Below are 20,814 nucleotides of genomic sequence, written 5' to 3'. Positions count from 1 at the left end.
ACGGTTAATCCTGTGATGAAAGCAAAGCTATAGTGGCAGCTGTTGTCCAAGATACACTGCTATATGCAGAGCATTGATGCTCAACTAGATTGCCTATACCAGCCCTGCACAAGTGACACAGCTGCTGCCACTATAGACAGCCTATATCATCCCTTAAAACAGATAAGAGGAAAAGTATTCCAAACAGAATAGTCGCAACAATCTGCTAAAATACCGAAAGAATTCATCCACGACCAGGATCTAAGAATAATAGCCGTCAAACCTACTAAAAAGGCATAATATGTGATGTACTCTTCACGAGTAAAATAGTCTTATAGAAACTCACCAAATTTTTATCATCCAGAACTAGTTTTTATTATGAATAAAATAAAACCAAACACATGAAACAATTTCAAAGAGTATTTTTTTTTAATATTACATCGATAGATTTTTTTATTTATATTTCCAATTTACGTAGAATGATTTGAGCACCATGTTTTGGCCGAAGGGTAATCACCGTAGTTGGAGCATGAGCATAGGTTGGAGAAAGTTCAAATGAGAAATGTTGCAAAATCATTGCTATTGCCATCTTTGCTTCCAACATGGTAAAATTTTGTCCAATGCAAAGTCTTGGACCCCCTCCAAATGGGAAAAACGACGTTCTTCCATTGGTTGCTTTTAAAACACCTTCAGAAAATCTTTCAGGATTGAACACCTTAGCATCATCTCCCCATAGCTTTGTGTCATGGTGAACCAAAAGTGCCGGCAAGAAGAACTGCACCCCAGCAGGTAATGTTAGGTTTCCTACTCTTACATCTTTTTGAACTTCCCGAGAAAGTGCAATTATTGGTGGGTATAACCTGAGAACCTCATATAAAATCATGTTCATCTGTCACAAAAAATGTGTTAGTAAATTGTAAGTAATCAGTTTTGTGTATGCTCAATAATATCAAGACAATGTGTTCAGTTTTTTAGATACTTACAATCTTAAGACGACTTAGTCCATCAAAATCTGGTTTTTTGTTGCCAAAAACTTGTAGAACTTCGTCTCTTGCACGTGCTTGCCAATTAAGGTGTCTACTCAAAAGTATGATTGTCCAAACAAGCAAAACTGAAGTGGTTTCTTCTCCAGCAAGATAGAACAACTTGCATTCCTTGATTACATCTTCAAGGTTCATTCCAACATTCTTATTGTTGTTATCTTTAATTTCCTTGTGATTTGACTCGAGAAGAATGCCTAACAAGTCATTCTTTGTGGCTTCACCCGCCTTTATTTCTCTTTCTCTCTTGTTAATCATATCAGATAAGGAAACTATTACATCTCTGTCAATTTCCTTCAACCTTTTGTTTGTAGCAGTTGGTAGAAACCTACAAAACAAACGCTGTTAGAGTTCTATTTTAGAAACATTAAAAGTGTGTTTGAATGTTGCAATTTTTACCTCCAACCAGGGATATAACCTGTCATCAAAACTTTCATTGTAAGTTCAGCTTGCTCCTTTTGAAGTTCAAATATTCTCATTCCTTCTTCATAGCTACTTCCAAAAGCTGTTCTAGCAATAGCATCACTTGCCAATTTTTGAACAAAAGGCCATGCATCAACTTCACATGATCCATCTGATGATAACATTCCCTCCCATTTGTTAATCAAATCATTACAACTTTGAAAGAATGCCGGTAACATCAGCTGCGGTACACAAAAAAAAACCATCATTAATGAAATTAAAATTTTATTTTTTATAATCCTAACCAACAAACCTTCAATTTTTCTAAATGGAATGCAGGATTGATTATCTTTCTATGCTTGCTCCACTTTTCTCCCTCATGGACTATAAGACCAGTAGCCAGTATTCTCACAAGTTGATTTGAATTTGGCTTTTGAAAGTCATAGATTTTATTAAAAACTTCTTTAACAAGTTCAGGATCTGTGAGGATCACCCTTGGTATTGGTCCCAACCATATAAAGGAATTCTTTCCTGCATTATTAACAAAATTGAACAGACAAAAATAATCCATTCAATCTTAAATATAAATGAAATATCAAATGTATTTAATGTAAAATCAGATTAATATATTATGGTTTTTTCTTATATTAAAGACTGAAGTTAGATAAAAATCAAAAGATAGTGAAAAAGTATATAGAAGATTACCATGTTTTGCAACACTTTGTTGGCCAAAGGGAAACACATAAGGCACTATATCATCAGACAGATTCATGGGTTTAGCTGCTGCTTCTTTTTGTATCTTTAGAAGATCTTTTACATCTCCAACTAGTAACCTATATGGATTCCCTTTAAGGCCTTGTTCCCTTAGCAACTTTTCTAGCTTCTTTGGTTTCAGCCATATCCAATTCAATATGCTCCATGCCCAAACCAGTGTTATCAAAAGAACTATGAATGCAGATATTGCATATGTTGCTTCCATCTCTTTCACTTTTGTGTTATCAGAGACAAAGAAAATGAGATGATGATAAAATCAAAACGCTGTCTTATATAACTTTGCAATGAATGCATTTCTTAACTATTACGATTATGTGCATATTTTATGGCACTTTAAATAGTAAAATACAAAAAAGTATTTATTGAATTGTATATTTCTAAGTTTGAAAAATAAATTCAAACTTGGTATGTTTAATTAATTTTATGAATACTAATTATTTTATAATTAATTGAATGGAATTTTAACGAAATTAATAATTTTCTGAGTATAACAAATTTTTTTTATTATCACCATTAGTATAGTTCAATTTGATTCGAGTCAGTTTTAGCATCAAGTGAGTTCAACTCCATCCCAACCGCAATTGCTGGGATCAAACAATATTTCTCTCTATTAAATCCAGCGTCAATCACCACTAGATTAACTAACTATTGGCAGTATAACTAATTTTAAAGAAAGTGTTAATTTAACCCAAAAAAATCAATTAGTTTAAATACTCTTAAAGATGGTTACATATTCATTAATACATTTTTATTTATAATAATTTATTATTTTACATTTTTGTAAAAAATAATCATGTTGATTTTTATTTGGTTTTTCATGGATTTTCTTCATTTGAGATATATAATTTTATTCAAGACCCTATCCCCTGTCAAACTCTAAATATTGACAACTCTAATATTTCTAAATATTGACAACTCTAATATTAAATTATAACTAATAATAGTTTAGAGTATGTGATACATTTTGAGAAGATATGAAGGCTTGAGATTCAATATTGTCCTCATCTCTAAATTTTAAATTCAAGTTTTTCATATACTAACAATTCAGTGTTAAATTAGTTAAAACAAAAACTTACTCTAACAACAATTAAAACTTATTTTTTTTTAATTAATCAATTTTGACATTGAGTATTAATTAAATTTTTAAATAAAAAGTGTTCTAGATCAGTCATAGGATCCGACAATTGCGACTCAGAGAATGCAATAATTCACTAAATTTATTCGAAATGAAAGAGTGTTATTTTATGCGCAAGGTCGGTGTGTCAAATGAGAGTCTTAGATATTTTTTCCTATAAATATAAATTTTTTCAATTTAGTGCAAAAGGAATTTTAGTGGATCAGAAGAGTATATAATTGAAGTAGATTCACTCAGGTCTAAAACTGGAGAATAAAAAAAGAAGTTTGAAGGCGGAAGCGTTGCTCAAGTGACAGGGAGATACCACTTTCAAGGCCAACTTTTCTCGAAAGACCAGCTGTTGCTCTAACCACGTGTCAGCGTAGCTAAATTTTTTTGTTAGGGTTAAATGTAGTCATTATATTCATGTACTAAATAAATCATGTCGTTCTATGTAACTCTACTCATGTTGTAATATTGATGACCCTTTAATCTTAATATTTGTTTTAACTTTGTAACCTAAAATCCGTTTTTATGGTGTGACCTGACATCAAAAGGTGTTTGTCATTACTAGATCTAATATAATCATCTATTAAGTACTATGCATATACATAAGTATAATCTCAATATCCACATGTACTCTTGCAGGATTGGTGTGCAGTCTCGCTACTTTACGATTGTTTGGACTTAATGCTCTTTAATGGTTAATAGTCTAATATAATCAACTATTTGGTAATACATTGATCTCACACGTGGAGATCGAAAGGAGTTACGAATGAGGGTAACAGGTGGTAGTATGATATATTGGGTAGAGAAATATATTAGTGACCCATATAAGTGTATGATAACTACGTAATGATGAAATATACCAATAACAAGCATTTTTACTATTAACACCGAAATCTCTAACTTTATTTTGGGTATGTTTGGTTCAAATGAGAGGGAGGGAGGGGAGGGAAGGGAGGAGAGAGATTTTTCTTAATTATCTGTATGTTTGGTTCGTTCAAACGAGGGAAGGGGAAGGGAGGGGAGAGGAGATATTTCTTTTAAAAATATGTTTGGTTCACGAGGAGAGGGGGAAGAATTTTAATAATAATTTACATTTTTGTCCTTGTGATTTTATATAAGTGATATGATATTCAAAGGTGAAAATTTCATAAATATTTTTTTGGAAATAATATTTATATAGTTGACTGATTAAAAAGACAAAACTTACCACATAACATTAAAAAAATTGAGTATACTCGATTCGTATTATAACTCGACACAAAATAAATTATACGTTGATAACACCTTTTGAGTACATAAAATAAATTATAATAAAAAATAAAAATTACAGTGATTATAATTTTTATTAAATAAAAAATAAAAAATAATTTGAAGGTGAAGAATAATTAAAATAAATTGATGGAAAAATTAGAGAAAAAAAAAAGCAACAACATGAAAGAAAATAATAATTTTAAAATAATAAAATAAAATTGAGGATATTTTAGTAAATATGTTATTTTATTAAATATTAAAACTCACATTTCTGTCCATCCTCTCTGAATCCCCCCGATTCGGGGGATGCAAAAAGTGTCATTTGGAGGAATTTTGCTCCACACCCCTCCTTAAATTGAACCAAACACATTTCATTATAAATATTCCCTCCCCTCCTCCTCCCATCGTTTTACCTCGAACAAAACACACCCTTAATGTCATTTACTTTTTCGCATCACAACAACTACAAAAACCTTTCCTACTTAAAATAATATAACACTGTTAATCCGGTGGTGATTAACCAAACAATAAATAATATAACACTCTTAAACTATCTTTAAAATTACTGGTCTATATGGATACAATATACAGAAAAAATATTTCTAATATTTGGAACTGATAACTCTTTATTTGGAGCACATAGCTCCTTAAAAGTTAATTGCATGTAACTCATAGAATTTTAAAATAATGAGCACAAAAATGAATCCAACATGATCTAGATTACAACAAAGACGTGTTGTTCCCCAAGAATAACAATTGCTATGATAACACTGTAATTGTTGTAATAATGTGATTTAATATTCTATTTTAACAATGTAATGTTAAAAAATGATTATACACCTCGGTTTTCTAATGAAATCAAGGCAGGAGCGGTAGTCAGCTGTCCTCGTTCTCCTCTTTCCTTCCGATGAAGGGATCTTGCTCGCTTTTCTCTAAAGGGCTAGTCCTGGTTCTGTTAAGGGCCTAGTTCTGGACTTGCTCGACCAAGTGTTAAAGGTTGGAAGTAGATTCTAGTGTGAAAAAATCAAGTGTTTACCTGGGTTTTTGAAAAAATCAAATATAATTTTGGCGTGATAATTGAGGATATTGATCATTGTCCTTAAACAAATTTGTGCCGTTCATTTCATGATTATCAACGCTCAAGACACTTCCTTTAGTGATCCGCGTGAAAGCTAACAGACATCCACTATAAAAGGATTATGAATATCAATAATTGTTAATGAAAGTAATGAAACATATAACATGAGTCGTTGTCTAAAAACAAGAAAATACTGATAAACCTAATTCACCTCCTCTAATGTTTCAATCTAAACTTACACAAGTTCGTTTAAGATTCAAGAAGACAATGGTCAAAAGTGAAGACTAAAGAGTGTATCTTACTTTTTCGTATGAACAAATTTATACTTTAGATCGAATGAAATTGATTTGATATGAATTAGATCTTTGACTATTTGAGTCTTTGAACGACCTAGAATACATTCCATAATATCTATAAAAAGAAACAACACAAGTCAATTCATTATAAAAAATGACTTAATATTTTCTTTACAAACATTCAATCGAGTATCATTCTCATCATATGATAATAATCTACCTATAACCAACAACAATGACTTAATATTTTCCACTACCTATGCACATTCCATCAATCATCCCTTTTCAGCCTCCACCCAATCAGATCCATGTATACCAATTTTCAATATTTCCCCTAACCATTCACATATCACCTATTCTTTTTTTTTTGCTTTCGCACCGGTTCCGACCTACATAGTAGATCGACTAATCCGACTCGTGCTACGGAGGCACGTGCACTGGCCAAGCGTTGTTTTTGTCAGGAATCGAACTCGGTATTCCCCGAATATCGTCCTTTGCAGAGACTCGTTTGCCACTCGAGTCCAAGCACTTGGTTACATATCACCTATTCTAGCCCCATAACAAATCCTTCTGCTAATATGCCTATTTATTTCCCACTACCAATGCACATTCCATCAATGTTGTCGACCTACTAAAAAGGTTCAAATTTTCAAGAAGTATAATATGCAACATAATCTTATCGAGTTAGATAGTCTTATATAATAGTTTTAATCATCCAAAACTCGTTTTATTATGAATAAATAAAACCAAACACATGAAACAATTTCAAAGTTTTTTTTTATCATTACATCTATAGATGTTTTATATTTTCAGTTTACGTAGAATGATTTCAGTACCATGTTTTGGCCGAAGGGTAATCATCGTAGTTGGAGGATGATAATAGTTGCTATTGCCATCTTAGCTTCCAACATGGTAAAGTTTTGTCCAATGCAAAGTCTTGGACCCCCTCCAAATGGGAAAAACAAAGTCCTTCCATTGGTTGCTTTTTAAGGACCTTTAGAAAATATTTCAGGATTGAACACATTAGCATCATCGCCCCATAGCTTTGTGTCATGGTGAACTAAAAGTGCTGGTAAGAAAAACTGCACTCCAACAGGAAATGTTAGGTCTCCAAGTTTTACATCTTTTTGAACTTCTTGAGGAAGTGCAACTATTGGCGGGTATAACCCTAGAACCTCATAAAATCTTGGTCATCTGTCACAAAAAACCGTGTTAGTAAATTGTAGCTAATCATTTTTGGGAATGTTCAATAATATAAAGACAATGCAAGGTTTTCAGTTTTGTAGATACTTACAATCTTAAGTCGACTTTGTCCATCAAAATTTGGTTTTTTGTAGCCAAAAACTAGTAGAACTTCGTCTCTTGCACGTGCTTGCCAATATAGGTTCCTACTCAATAATATAATTGTCCAAACAAGCAAATCTGAAGTGGTTTCTTCTCTTAGAAGGTAGAATAAGTTTAATTCCTTGATTATATGATCAAGGTTCATTCTAACATTCTTATTGTTGTTTTCTTTAATTTCCATAAGATGGCCCAAGTGGAGAGGGTATCTTTCCTCAAAAAGGCCCATTGATTACCTCATGTGAGAGAAGTAGGGGGCGGTTGACGGAATTGGTGAGACATTCCCAAAGCTAGTTGACCAGGACGTCACTTGGAGAGTTCAGATCGACCGTCAACAAGCATGGATAAAATGGCAGCAAGAGAAATTTCCAACCTACGAGTTATGAAGCAGAGCATGGGGGAAGTTTAGGAAAATCTTCACACGAAATCCCAACGTGGGATGCTAGTAACCGTCGACGGTTACTTTTATGTATTACATATTTAAGCAAATTGTTGTATTTAGTTTGGGGGTCTTGATTTATTATATTAAAAAACATTACGCTCAAAGTATCCGCATCTAAGAGCGGAACAAGTTCATTGTTTGCAATGTACGTTTGCTTCCAATTATTTAATTCAAAGCAATTTTTCAGTCTCTAGTATCAAAGAATAAACTAGCTTTCGTCATGCATCTTTATCAACTGCATACAGTGGAAAAACTTGCAACCCGACAATGTTTTGGTGATCATATCAGCAACATTAAGATCTGTCGAAACCTTCAGTCCTTGGACTTCTCCACGCTTGATTACTCCTCTGACGAAATGCAACCTCACATCGATGTGCTTGGTTCGCTCATGATATGCTGAGTTCTTCGACATATGTATGGAACTTTAACTATCACATTTAACACTGATACCTCGACTTTGAAATTTCAGCTCCTTTGCAAAACCTTCAATCCACAGTGCTTGTTTCACAACTTCAGTGAGGGCAATATATTCCGATTAAGTGTTTGATAAAGAAACAACCTTGTAAAGTGTTGCTTTCAAACTAATTGTTGTGCCAAACAAAGTGAAAACATATCCAGAAATAGGTTTTCGGGAATCCATAAAACCTGCATAATTAGAGTCGACATATCCTTCGATTACTGCTTTACTATCTTCACCCAAGGCTCAACCATAAATTAAAACTCTATTTAGAGATTCATTTATGTACCTTAGAATCCACTTCAATGCTTGCTAGTGAGCCTTTCCCGGATTCTCCATGTACCTTCTTAAAAGATATTTAATGCATATGTCGGGTCTAGTATAGACCATAACATACATCAAAGAACCAACTATATTTGCATATGCGATGCTATTCATATAGGCTCTTTCGACATCAGTACTGGGACTCTGATCTACACTTAACTTGAATTGAGGGTTTGTCGGAGTCAGAACAAGCTTTGAATTCGACATACCAAACTTTTCGATAATCTTCCGTAGGTATGCCTCTTGAGATAAGCATAATTTAGACTTTTTTATATCTCTTCGAATGTTAATCCCAGTAATCGTGGATGCAGCTCCCAGATCCTTCATATCGACATTCTTATTGATTTCAGCGTTCACCCTCATTACATCTTCGACATCGTTGCTTGCTATGGGAATATCATCCACATAAAGCAACAAAATAAAAAATGAATTACCAGGTCAAAATCGGAAGTAAACACAGTGGTCGAATTGGCTTCTTATGAAACTCACGCGTGCCATAAACTTATCGAATCTCTTCAGATTACACACATATTCTTCCTTCCCCTTTTCGACATACCCTTCAGGTTGCCTCATTAGGATTGTTTCATCTAGATCACCATACAAGAACACAGTCTTTACATCCATTTGTTCCAGTTCAAGATCAAACTGTGCCACTATGGCAAGCAATATTCGAACGGACCTATGCTTCACAACAAGAGAAGAACACATCATTGAAGTCGACACTGTAACTCGGTGAACTGACTTTTATTTTTATAAGCAACAATGTTGCGGTGAGCAAGAGTCGCCACCGACTTTTATTTTATCCAATTAGGAAAGGTATAAAAGAACAGGAAAGACCTTCTTAAAAGAGATTGAGTTCGGGGGGTAGGTTATGAAAAGGGAAGGTGTAAGCACCCCTTTCATCCGCAGTTATCTACGGGCTCTTAGTTGCTTAGCTCACTTTTGTTTGAAATGTTTGATTTGTTTGAAAAAAGTAGTGTGTGTTTAAAAAAACACTTTTGTTTGAAAGTGTCTAAAGAGACAATGTTAAAAAACATGGTGTGAGAAGTATCTGTTTTTTGTTTGAATTGATTGTGAGCAAGCACTTAAGAGTTCCTACCCTAATTCGTAAGGTCTTTCCTATTCATTAAGACTTTCCTTGGTCGATAGCACTATCCATACCATTTGAGGGTAGGTAGTCCTATACATTGGATGTGCGGGTCATCGAAGGGTCATCGAGTCGTCATAGGGACTATCCATACCATAAAGAGGGTAGGAAGTCCTATGAGATATGAATAGTCATAAAGGCAACCAGTAGAGATACCTTAGCAATCCAAAGGGACTATCATCATTTAATCGAAGGCAACTCGAGGGACAAGATCATTTCATCGTAGGCAACTCGAAGGGTCTATGACCTTTATTCCGAAGGGACAATGATGATTTAGAATCGTAGGCAACATGTGCTAAGGTATCCCCACACTTCGAGGGACTTGACTATTATTTTTCGAAAGGCAACCAAGAGGGGAAACCCTAGAGGTGAGTGAGTGCGAGTGTGTTAGATTTGAGTATTTATTTATCTTGGAATTAAAGTTAGCTAGCGATTGATTTTAGTCTTGAGCATACAATCCTAGAACATGCATCTAAACAGTTATATCAGCAGTTAATAGGTACAGAAAGTAAAAGCAGAAAAAATAGAGTCCTACGCTATTACATCGCCTCATCGCCTCGGGACGGGGGATTACAAATTTAAATGAATGGGGATGAAAAATTATTACAACAACCCACAATAGAAAATTTGAGCAAAAATTAAAAGATATAATATATAAGAGATTAATTAAAATTGCAAATGGAGAATGTCCACAATAGTCCAAGAGTCTCAAAGTGGTACCTCGCATGAACACAAAATATTAGTACGGAAGTATAAAATAATTATGAGAAATGGAGAAAATGAATAATCAAAATTAACAAGAAAAATCTAAAAGTATTTATATTAAATTCTAAAAGGAAAAAAAATATATTAACGATTTTTTTTAGCATTTTTATAAAAGAAAGAAAATTGCATTCTAAAAAAAAACTATAATTAAACTAACGCGTATTTTTTATTCTTTTTAATATTATGAGTTCTAATCAATTGAAATAAAGAAAAAGACAAATACTTAAAAAAAAACACGTATGCAGAATATAGACAAAGTTTATATTTCTCTCCATGAATTTCTTTCTTATCTATCTTATGCAACACAACAACATGTCTCTCTCTCAAAGTCATGATAAGCTCTCTTTCCATCTTTCATATATCAACAAACAAATAACATGCATGCTTTCTACTAGTATCAAAACATGTATTACAAGAGAGATTAAACAAACAAACAAAAATTCAAACTTACTTAGCACTCATGAGACAAATCTCACCATTTTAAAAGAAAACACCTCAATCAAACAAACATTAGGAAAATAATTCTTTCTTTTTGGCAACTAAAAATCACATATGTTTGAACAAGGCATACTTAGATCCAGACTGAAACAAAATCAAGAAAGATTCAAGAATGGGTACTGAAATAAAAAATGGGAGTGTTGGATCCCGCGGTCGTGCGGTTGTTGGAGGTGTCGGCTGGGTGTGCGGTTTATCAACGGCTTCAGTGATCCGGCGAGGGGCTGCACGATCTGAGACTCCCGATTGCGATGGTGAAGGATATCGTCTGTCGAAGGGATGCACGGTGGTGCTGCTGTGTGTGAATGGCGGTGAGCTGTTGAAAGTTTAGCTATCAAGAAAAATTAGTGTAATAACAAGAAGTCTGTTAATAATGGAAGAAAAGATTTAATGTAGTGATGAAAATCACGTGTGGGTTTTTGTTCATATTCTTTTGTCAAAACTGTTATTGACATATGACTGTGTTATGTGTGATTGGAAAAGGTTTGTATCTTTTTTTCGGTCCCCGAGGCTAATGGAATGCGTTCACTTTATAGAACGAGGGGGTGATAATTCAAGGCAAGAAATATGTCTTTCATGACTATAAAGTTTGAAGATTATTTCCTTCTTATTTTGAAATATTTCCAAGTTTATGAGAACATGATTTTTATGGTGATTAAGGGCCTTGAAGGAGTTTGATTTGGTTTATAGAAACCTCTCAAAATGGGCACCCTTTTGCTATTTATTTTGATAGTAATAATATTAACACTAATTCAAAAAAAAAAAAAACTAAAAAACAAAAATGTACTAGTAAAAAAAATGGATTTTTTTTAAATGTTTTATGATGATTTTTTTTGTGTGAATAAAATATAAATAAAGTGAGAAAAATATTTTTTAATAAATAACAAAAAAACAAAAATTAAAGTTAAATGATTTAAAAAATATTTTTTTTTTGTGATTTTTTAATATAAATTAAAATTATAGTTATAAACAAATAAAAGGAGAAAAATGTTAGAACTGAGATTCGAATCCGAGACCTCTCGCTCTTGTACCTTTTACGCTCAGATCCTTACCAACTATGTCATATCACTTATTTGAAATAAAATGACATTGGCAAATATATGAGGGCAAATTTTGGGGTATGACAGACACCTTCTTTATGAATGAAACCCTTTGCGACCAATTTTGCCTTGTTTCTCTTCAATGCCACTCCTTCGGTTCCTTCCTTAACTTTGAAAATCCATTTACAGTTGACGAACCTTGCTCCAACAGGTTTCTTGATCAGTTCCCAATTGTGATTATCATGAACATATTTCATCTTATCATTCATGGTCTTCAACCATCTAGTCTTATTTCGACTCCTCATAACTTCCTTATAGTGTCTAGGTTCTTCGTATAGAACCTCACTTGCACAGATTAAGGCATAAGCTATAAGATCTTGATACCCAAGTCTCTGAGGTGGCTTGATGACTATTCTCGACCTATCTCTTGAGAATAGGTAGTCATCGACAGTATCCTCAACTTCCTCAGCATCTTATGTTTCTTCTTCGACTTCATCTGGGATATGCAATTCAGTATCAACATGCTCCACCTCAACATGACTCTCTACCTGTTCCAACTCTTCATCAGATATTTCTACACTTCGACCATCATCAATTTTCTTAAAAGCCATTTCAGCTTCATTGAAAACTATATCTCGACTGTGATACTCTTCTTGTGACTTGGCTCTAGGCACCATAACCTATAAGCTTTGAATCCTTCAAGGTATCCCATGAACATGCATTTCAGATCCCCAGGTTCGACCTTGTGTTGCCTAATGTGAGCATAGGCTACGCAACCAAATACTCTCAGTTTGTCGAGATCTGGTGGATGTCCCGACCAAACTTCTTCAGGTGTTTTCATATATAACGCAGTCGAAGAACATATGTTTATCAGATATGTTGCTGTCGAAACAGCCTCAACCTAAAACACCTTCTTTAACACAACACTAGTTAACATGTGGAAGCAGGAATCTTCATATCACATGAGACGTATGCACAAGAAATCCTAAAAAGATAAAAAATAAAATAATGTAATCTAGTTTCGAAACCAATGGAACCAGGTGCAAAGCTATCAAAATTTATGGAGGAGAACAATTCGAAGCAGGTAGATACAGGAGTCTGGTGGGTAGTCTTTGTTATCTCACATGTACAAGGCCATACATTTTTTTAAGTGTTAGAATTGCAAGTCCATTCATGGATGAGCCAGTATATTCACATTGGAAGGCATTGAAGTGAATCCTCAGGTACATCCAAGGAACATTGTCGTTTTGGAATGTTTTACTCAAGAACAAAAGATTACAAGTTGGTTGGTTACTCTGACAGTGATTGGTGCGGAGATATAGACGATCGAAAAAGCACTTCATGATATGTATTCTTCATGGGAAATATCGACTTTACTTGGCTTTCTAAGAAGCATCCAATAGTAACACTTTCGACATGTGAATCTGAATATGTAGCAGCATCCTTGTGTGTTTGTCATGCGATATGGCTTAAAAAATTGTTGAACCAGATGGAACTGAAGCAATAAAGTGCAACGGAGATTCGAGTTGACAACAAATTTGCAATGGAGCTAGCAAAGAATCCAGTAAACCATGAAAGAAGCAAACACATAGACGTTCGTTTTCATTTTATCATTAACCATGTGAACGAACGATATGTGGAACTGACGCATGTGGCGAGTAAGGATCAAGATGCAGATATCTTTACAAAACCGCTACCAAAAGTACTCTTTGATAAACGTAAGAAGATGATTGGCATAGAGGATAGTAAAAACATTTATGTTTATAGGAGAGTTTTGTTGAATAAACTTTAATGTTATATTAAGTGAGTTTATATTAATAAGTTAATGGAAAGACAAAGAGTCTGTTGTAGTTGAAAGGCCGAGAGATAGTGGCCTATTAGTAGTATTTACTTGTTTTCCTAGAATAGCATAAATCTTTGGATCTATATAAATACCAAGGTTGTATTTTCATTTCAATAGAATATATAAAAGTAGTACTTCTGTTATCAGAACCATGCATAGTTTCTTTTTCCGTCATTTTCTTCTACCAGAACCATTAGAAGAAGCTCTTCTTCATCATCCAATTATGCATAATTTATTTCGTTATTCCATTTAGGACATTCACATTGAAGGTGCCTCAAATTATGACATTGAAAGCACTCCATTGAGTTCCTGGTAAAAGATTGTCTCCCTTTTATGGATTCTCCTTCAGTGTTAACTCCTTTAAACTTTTTTGTAGGAACTACTAGAGAGCTTTAAAGCTCCTCAATGGTTATATCTTCATTGTCCTCTGACTCTTTAATTGAAACCACTATATAGGTGAATTTCTTTACTAAAGTACAAAGAATTTTCTATACCAATTTTGATTCAAACATAACCTCTCATTTGCATGCATCATTCATTTTCAGCACCTCAAACTCTCTTCTAAAAGAGTTTAACATTGAATTCTTCACGTCACTGTTCCTCATATTTTTTTCCAGGGAATCCCGAACAACATTAGATGTGTGCTTATCCAAGACTTGTTTGAAGACTAACCTATCAATTTTCCTACAAAAGATAATGCTTGACATTGTTATAATTGAGTATGACATTCTATTGCAACTCTAATTATTCTTTAGCAATTATTCTTTAGTAAGCATCATTGTTTCAATGAATTCTTGGTAACCAATTTTAATCATGGTTCAGAGATATTTCATCTTTTATATTAGTCTTTGTTTCTTAACTAAATTGTAGCTTAATTTGTTTTATAAAGTCCAATAGGAGCTCTTAACTAGTTTCTAATTAGCAGATATATAGAATAGTCACACAACTTAAATACATGAAAATTTACTTCCTAAATACTAGGTCAAATAAAAACAACAAGGCTATCATTGAACATATAGTACTAAATAAAAACAACAACTAATATATATTTTATTTGAAAAATTCAATGAATTAAAATTAAAATATATTTTTTAATAAATTATAAAATTATGAAAAATTAAAATAGAAAAATGAAGAGAAGAGGCTTAATTGTAACCATCTAAATCCAAGAATAAAATCACTAAAAAAACCTAAGAAGGGTAAAGTAGTAGTTATACAAGATTCATTGCCTATAAAATGAACCGGAGACGTCGTTAGATTTCATGTGCCTTGAGAACGGGGTAGAAGCAAAGTATTTGCGCGGCATATAAAAATCTTTTATGATTGGTACAAAATTTCCTTTGTTAACTCTATGTAGAGTTTTTGTGTTGTAAGGGTTGTACCCCTATGCGATTTCTTATATCAATTGTTTATTAAAAAAAAGTTTCACTCTGCAAAAGCTTTGATTTTATTTTCGGCCGCTCCAACGAGTTCTCTGTCAATTATGTTATGAGATCTCTATTTCACCCGGCCAATATCTATTTTTTGGGGCAGTCTTAATATTTTGCATGGATTTTTACTCCATGCTTAAATTTAGATCTTGATAAACTGCCCTATATTTTTTTCTTAATGTTATAAAAAATGTATAGTTTTGTTTTTAATCCGAGTAGTTTGAGTAAACTGATTTCTAGGCATTGAGATCATTTTACATCAAGAATAATGTTAGGTATATTTGGCTGTTTGTTATGATAACAACTTCTTATGGATTAAATTACATGTCGGCGGTGGAAGTGGGCAAACCATTCAGGTCTGCTCGAGTCTTGATTTAAGATTGTTTAGGTTTTCGAATGAACTCCCGTGGAATATATACATTGGTCATGTTTCTCGTTTCTTTTAAAATTTAATTTTAAGTGATTTGGTTAGAATGTATACTACTTTATCCTTTATTATGGAACATGTCAAAGTAATTTTATTATTGTTTCTAAGAAAGTGAAACTTAGTTTCAATGTGTTTGGTCATTCCATGAGCCATGAGATTACTTGCATGGTTAATTGTTGAATTGTTATATGGCATTAGTTCCATTTTTTTTTTCATCTTCATCTCAATCAACTCACGCCCCTTGAAAAGTTGCATTGCAAGTTAAGATATACTCAACATCACAAAAAGGTAAAACATCCATTGTGCTTTTTCTTTCCACTGACAGCAATTTGAGTCATAAAAATCTGCAAATTTATCCCTTAATAAAGTTTTAGAAATAAGACGTCATAAACTATCAAGCCTTTAAGATATCTTATATTATTTACTCCTGCATGTCACAGGTTTAGGTTCTTGTATAAACTTGCTAACAACATGAACACTGAGAGTGGGACATATATTAGGCCTCCTAATGTAGTCACATCATATTTAGTGCTCATGCTAAATTTGAGATTTTAAATCTTATTATGATTTCCTCACGTGATGAATATATCATGCATGGTTTGTCTTGATTCAGTCATAGTCATTTCACATAACCAATTTGCAGTAAGAACTCATTTTATTAAGCTTCGAGACCTGTCTTAATTCTTGCAACTAGTGCAAACATTTGTGTGAATTCGAGGCTTACCTTATGTTTGCAAGTTCCTGGAATTGTAACTATCTGATGCTTCATTTTGTTGACCACCCATTTGATTTAAATAGGTCTCTCCTGTATTGGCAGGAAAACAACTTCAAGCCACTGTGTGTTCCAATTTTCCAAATTTTCACAAATATAGCTCTTTTGCAAGAGGTTTTCAAACAACACAATACGCTTCATTATCTCTTCAACTAACAATGTTGATTCCTATGATGATGACCAAGAAATTTACACAAATGGTGAGGACTCCCGTGACCGTCATCATAAGTCAGTTGGATTGTCCAATGAATCATGCGATATTACTAAGCAAGAGTCTCATGTCATCCATACTACCACATTAGATATACCTTCAATTATTTTAAACATTGTTAAACATAGTTCTTTTTTATCTATATAATGGATCATAGACACAGGTTCCACAAATCACATATGTCATTCTTCATATTATAATATTGGTCCTATTAGCATCAAATTACCTAATTGTTCATAATTTTTTTCCTAATTGCAAGAAAAATTCAAATCATATAATGACTTATTTTTACATAATGTTTTGTTTGTTTTTATTTATCTCTGGCTCTCATTTTACATTTAATCTTCATTTTAAAGTTGTCTTCGATCTTTAATTTCATCACATTCGTCAAAAGTTAATTTGGCCACAAAATCGGGTCTAATAATGGCACACAATTCATCATGGAGTATTACTATCCATCTCAAGGGATCTTACATAAAGAATCTGTGTTGAGACCCCTACAATAAGATGCAGTGGAAGATAGGAAGCACAAACACATCCTTAACATCACTATTTAGATTACCATCACGATTTAGATAGTCTTACAGAAAACACCAACTTTTTTATCATCCAGTACTAGTCTTTATTATGAAAAAATAAAACCAAACGCATGAAATAATTTCGAAGATTATTTTATTATTACATTACATCAATAGTTTTTTTTTATATTTCCAATTTACGTAGAATGATTTGAGCACCATGTTTTGGCCGAAGGGTAATCACCGTAGTTGGAGCATGAGCATAGGTTGGAGAAAGTTCAAATGAGAAATGTTGCAAAATCATTGCTATTGCCATCTTTGCTTCCAACATGGTAAAGTTTTGTCCAATGCAAAGTCTTGGACCTCCTCCAAATGGAAAAAATGAAGTTTTTCCATTTGTTGCCTTTAAAACACCTTCAGAAAATCTTTCAGGATTGAACACATTAGCGTCATCACCCCATAGCTTTGTGTCATGGTGAACCAAAAGTGCAGGTAAGAAAAACTGCACTCCAGCAGGTAAAGTTAGGTTTCCAACCTTTACATCTTTTTGAACTTCTCGAGGAAGCGCAATTATTGGCGGGTATAACCTTAGAACCTCGTATAAAATCATGGTCATCTGTCATGTGTTAGTACATTGTAAGTAATCAGTTTGGTGAATGATTATTATCAAGATAAGGTGTTCAATTTTTAGATACTTACAATCTTAAGACGGCTTAGTTCATCAAAATCTGGTTTTTTGTTGCCAAAAACTTGTATAACTTCCTGTCTTGCACGCGCTTGCCAATTAGGATGCCTACTTAATAATATAATTGTCCAAACAAGCAAAACCGAAGTGGTTTCTTCTCCCGCAAGGTAGAATAACTTGCATTCCTTGATTACATCATCAAGGTTCATTCCAACGTTTTTATTGTTGTTTTCTTTAATTTCCTTGTGATTTGACTCAAGAAGAATACCTAACAAGTCATTCTTAGTAGCTTCACCAACCTTTATTTCTCTTTCTCTCTTATTAATCATATCAGTTAAAGAAGATATTACATCCCTATCAATTTCCTTCAACCTTTTGTTTGTAGCAGTTGGAAGAAACCTACAAAACTAACTCTATTAGAGTTTGGATGATGTAATCTTAATGAGGTAATTTAATTAGCCTTACCTCCAACCAGGGATGTAACCTGTCACCAAAACTTTCATTGTAAGTTCAGCTTGTTCCTTTTGAAGTTCAAATATTCGCATTCCTTCTTCATAGCTACTTCCAAAAGCTGTTCTAGCAATAGCATCACTTGCCAATTTTTGAACAAAAGGCCATGCATCAACTTCACATGATCCATCCGATGATAACATTTCCTCCCATTTGTTAATCAAATCATTACAACTTTGAAAGAATGCCGGTAACATCAGCTGCGGTACACAAAAAAAATCCATCATTAATGAAATTAAAATTTTATTTTTTTTATAATCCTAACCAACAAACCTTCAATTTTTCTAAATGGAATGCAGGATTGATTATCTTTCTATGCTTGCTCCACTTTTCTCCCTCATGGACTATAAGACCAGTAGCCAGTATTCTCACAAGTTGATTTGAATTTGGCTTTTGAAAGTCATAGATTTTATTAAAAACTTCTTTAACAAGTTCAGGATCTGTGAGGATCACCCTTGGTATTGGTCCCAACCATATAAAGGAATTCTTTCCTGCATTATTAACAAAATTGAACAGACAATAATAATCCAGTCAATCTTAAATATAAATAAAATATCAAACGTATTTAATGTAAAATCAGATTAAAGATTGAAGTTAGATAAAAACCAAAAGATAGTGAAAAAGTATATAGAAGAATACCATGTTTTGCAACACTTTGCTGGCCAAAGGGAAACACATAAGGCACTATATCATCAGAGAGATTCATGGGTTTAGATGTGACTTCTTTTTGTATCTTTAGAAGATCTTTTACATCTCCAACTAGTAACCTATAAGGGTTACCTTTAAGGCCTTGTTCCCTTAGCAACTTTTCTAGCTTCTTTGGTTTCAGCCATATCCAATTCAATATGCTCCATGCCCAAACCAGTGCTATCAAAAGAACTATGAATGCAGATATGCAATATGTTGCTTCCATGTCTTTCACTTTTGTGTTAGAAACAGAGAAAATGAGATGAAGATAAAATCAAAACGTTGTCTTATATAACTTTGCAATGAATGCATTTCTTAACTATTAAGTGTATATGCATATTTTATGGACTATAAATAGGAAGATACAAACAAGTATTTATTGAATTGTATATTTCTAATTTTGAAAAAAATTCAAGAAATTAATTTTTTTTATGACTGTATAATTATTTTTTTATCACAAATATCTGGTCCACTGGACCGCTGGTCCGAAGGTGAGTTTGGACATCAAGTGATTTCAATTCTTTTCCAATTTCAATTATGATAGATCGAATCGTGGTCTTCCCTATTAAATCCAGCGTCTATCACGATTAGATCAACTAATAATTGATATAGAGTATAACTAATTTTAAAGGAGAATGTTTGGCGTAAAAAAGTTATTAATTTAACTAAAAATGGTTACATAATATTCATTAACACGTTTTTATTTATACTAATGTTAATAAGGCTTAAATGCACTTTTGACCCCCCCTATTTTCATTTTAATGAACTTTTGATCCCCCATTTTCAAAATTCCTTATTTTGATCCCCAAACATTCAGTTTTTTTTTGGCAATTTTAGAGCCCCTCTCCAAAAATGCATATGTGGCATTGGGAATTGCTGAGTTGTCTAAAATTACTTATGCCACGTAATTTCATTTATTTAATTTATAATTTTAAATACAAAACAATTTCTGAAAATCAATTCTCTTTTTATAAAACACAAAGATAGCTCATACGAAACCCATAACCTCTCTTCTTCTTGTTCGTGACCTAATTTCATCGTTCTCCAGCATAGCTTCATACGAATCCCAGAACCTAACCGCTTCACAAATTCGTTTCATCGCCCTCTTCCAGAACGAGCAATATGAGCAAGACTCCACCCATTCGCCCATCATCGGTATGCAAAGAGGATGTTCGGTATTGTATGAGGTATGTTCTCTTAACTCGTTATTTTTCATCACACTGTTCAGTTGTCTAAGTATGCTGAATGTAACATTGTTTTTTGTTCAGACCATCTCAAAACAACTACATTAAGATAAGGTTTCATCATAGGGGGAAGTTAGTAGAGAATCCATGTAAATGGTATGTTGATGGTTTAGTGACTGAATTGGATTGGACATGGGATACGGACTACATGTCGTACATGGGTTTTGAAAATTTGATTAAGGCTGAGGGATATTTTAATATCAAATGTATGTGGTACTGGAACCCTAAGTTTAGCTTTAGTCGTGGCCTTAGACCCTTAAACTGCGATAAAGATGTGCTTAAGTTTGTTGATGATATTAAGGGTTTTGAATTGTTGGATGTGTATGTTGAGCACACAATAGAAGTGACTCCTGTTGTTGAGGATTATGTTGATGGCTGTCCAAACTATGCTGATGATAAAGCTGAATCTGATGTTGAAGTTGAAAAGGAGCATGTTGATGATGAAGTTGAAAAGGAGCATGTTGATATTGAAGTTGAAAAGGATCATGTTGATACTGAAGTTGAAAAGGAGCATGTTGATGCTGAAGTTGAAA

General features: G+C 33.3%; 2 protein-coding genes and 1 pseudogene across 2 annotated transcripts; all 3 read right to left on the bottom strand.

The window, feature by feature from the left end:
• Window positions 1-436: 436 nt before the first annotated feature.
• On the bottom strand, window positions 437-2,412 carry LOC131647718 (cytochrome P450 716A67-like). Its single transcript, XM_058917576.1, has 5 exons — window positions 2,127-2,412; window positions 1,735-1,952; window positions 1,419-1,663; window positions 963-1,347; window positions 437-868 (listed from the first exon to the last, which is right to left on the bottom strand). The coding sequence occupies exons 1-5, from the start codon at window positions 2,398-2,400 to the stop codon at window positions 437-439; spliced, it is 1,554 nt and encodes a 517-aa protein (XP_058773559.1). The 5' UTR covers window positions 2,401-2,412.
• A 4,332-nt stretch (window positions 2,413-6,744) lies between these two features.
• LOC131650934 (cytochrome P450 72A68-like) lies at window positions 6,745-7,513 on the bottom strand (annotated as a pseudogene).
• A 9,702-nt stretch (window positions 7,514-17,215) lies between these two features.
• Window positions 17,216-19,309, bottom strand: LOC131647717 (cytochrome P450 72A68-like). Its single transcript, XM_058917575.1, has 5 exons — window positions 18,990-19,309; window positions 18,624-18,841; window positions 18,306-18,550; window positions 17,855-18,239; window positions 17,216-17,771 (listed from the first exon to the last, which is right to left on the bottom strand). The coding sequence occupies exons 1-5, from the start codon at window positions 19,261-19,263 to the stop codon at window positions 17,340-17,342; spliced, it is 1,554 nt and encodes a 517-aa protein (XP_058773558.1). The 5' UTR covers window positions 19,264-19,309; the 3' UTR covers window positions 17,216-17,339.
• Between the last annotated feature and the right edge of the window lie 1,505 nt (window positions 19,310-20,814).

Source organism: Vicia villosa, linkage group LG2 (genome assembly GCF_029867415.1).
Source record: "Vicia villosa cultivar HV-30 ecotype Madison, WI linkage group LG2, Vvil1.0, whole genome shotgun sequence".
NCBI classification, from domain to species: domain Eukaryota; kingdom Viridiplantae; phylum Streptophyta; class Magnoliopsida; order Fabales; family Fabaceae; genus Vicia; species Vicia villosa.
Note: the sequence above shows the minus strand (reverse complement) of the source record. Positions and strands in the feature narration are given on the sequence as shown.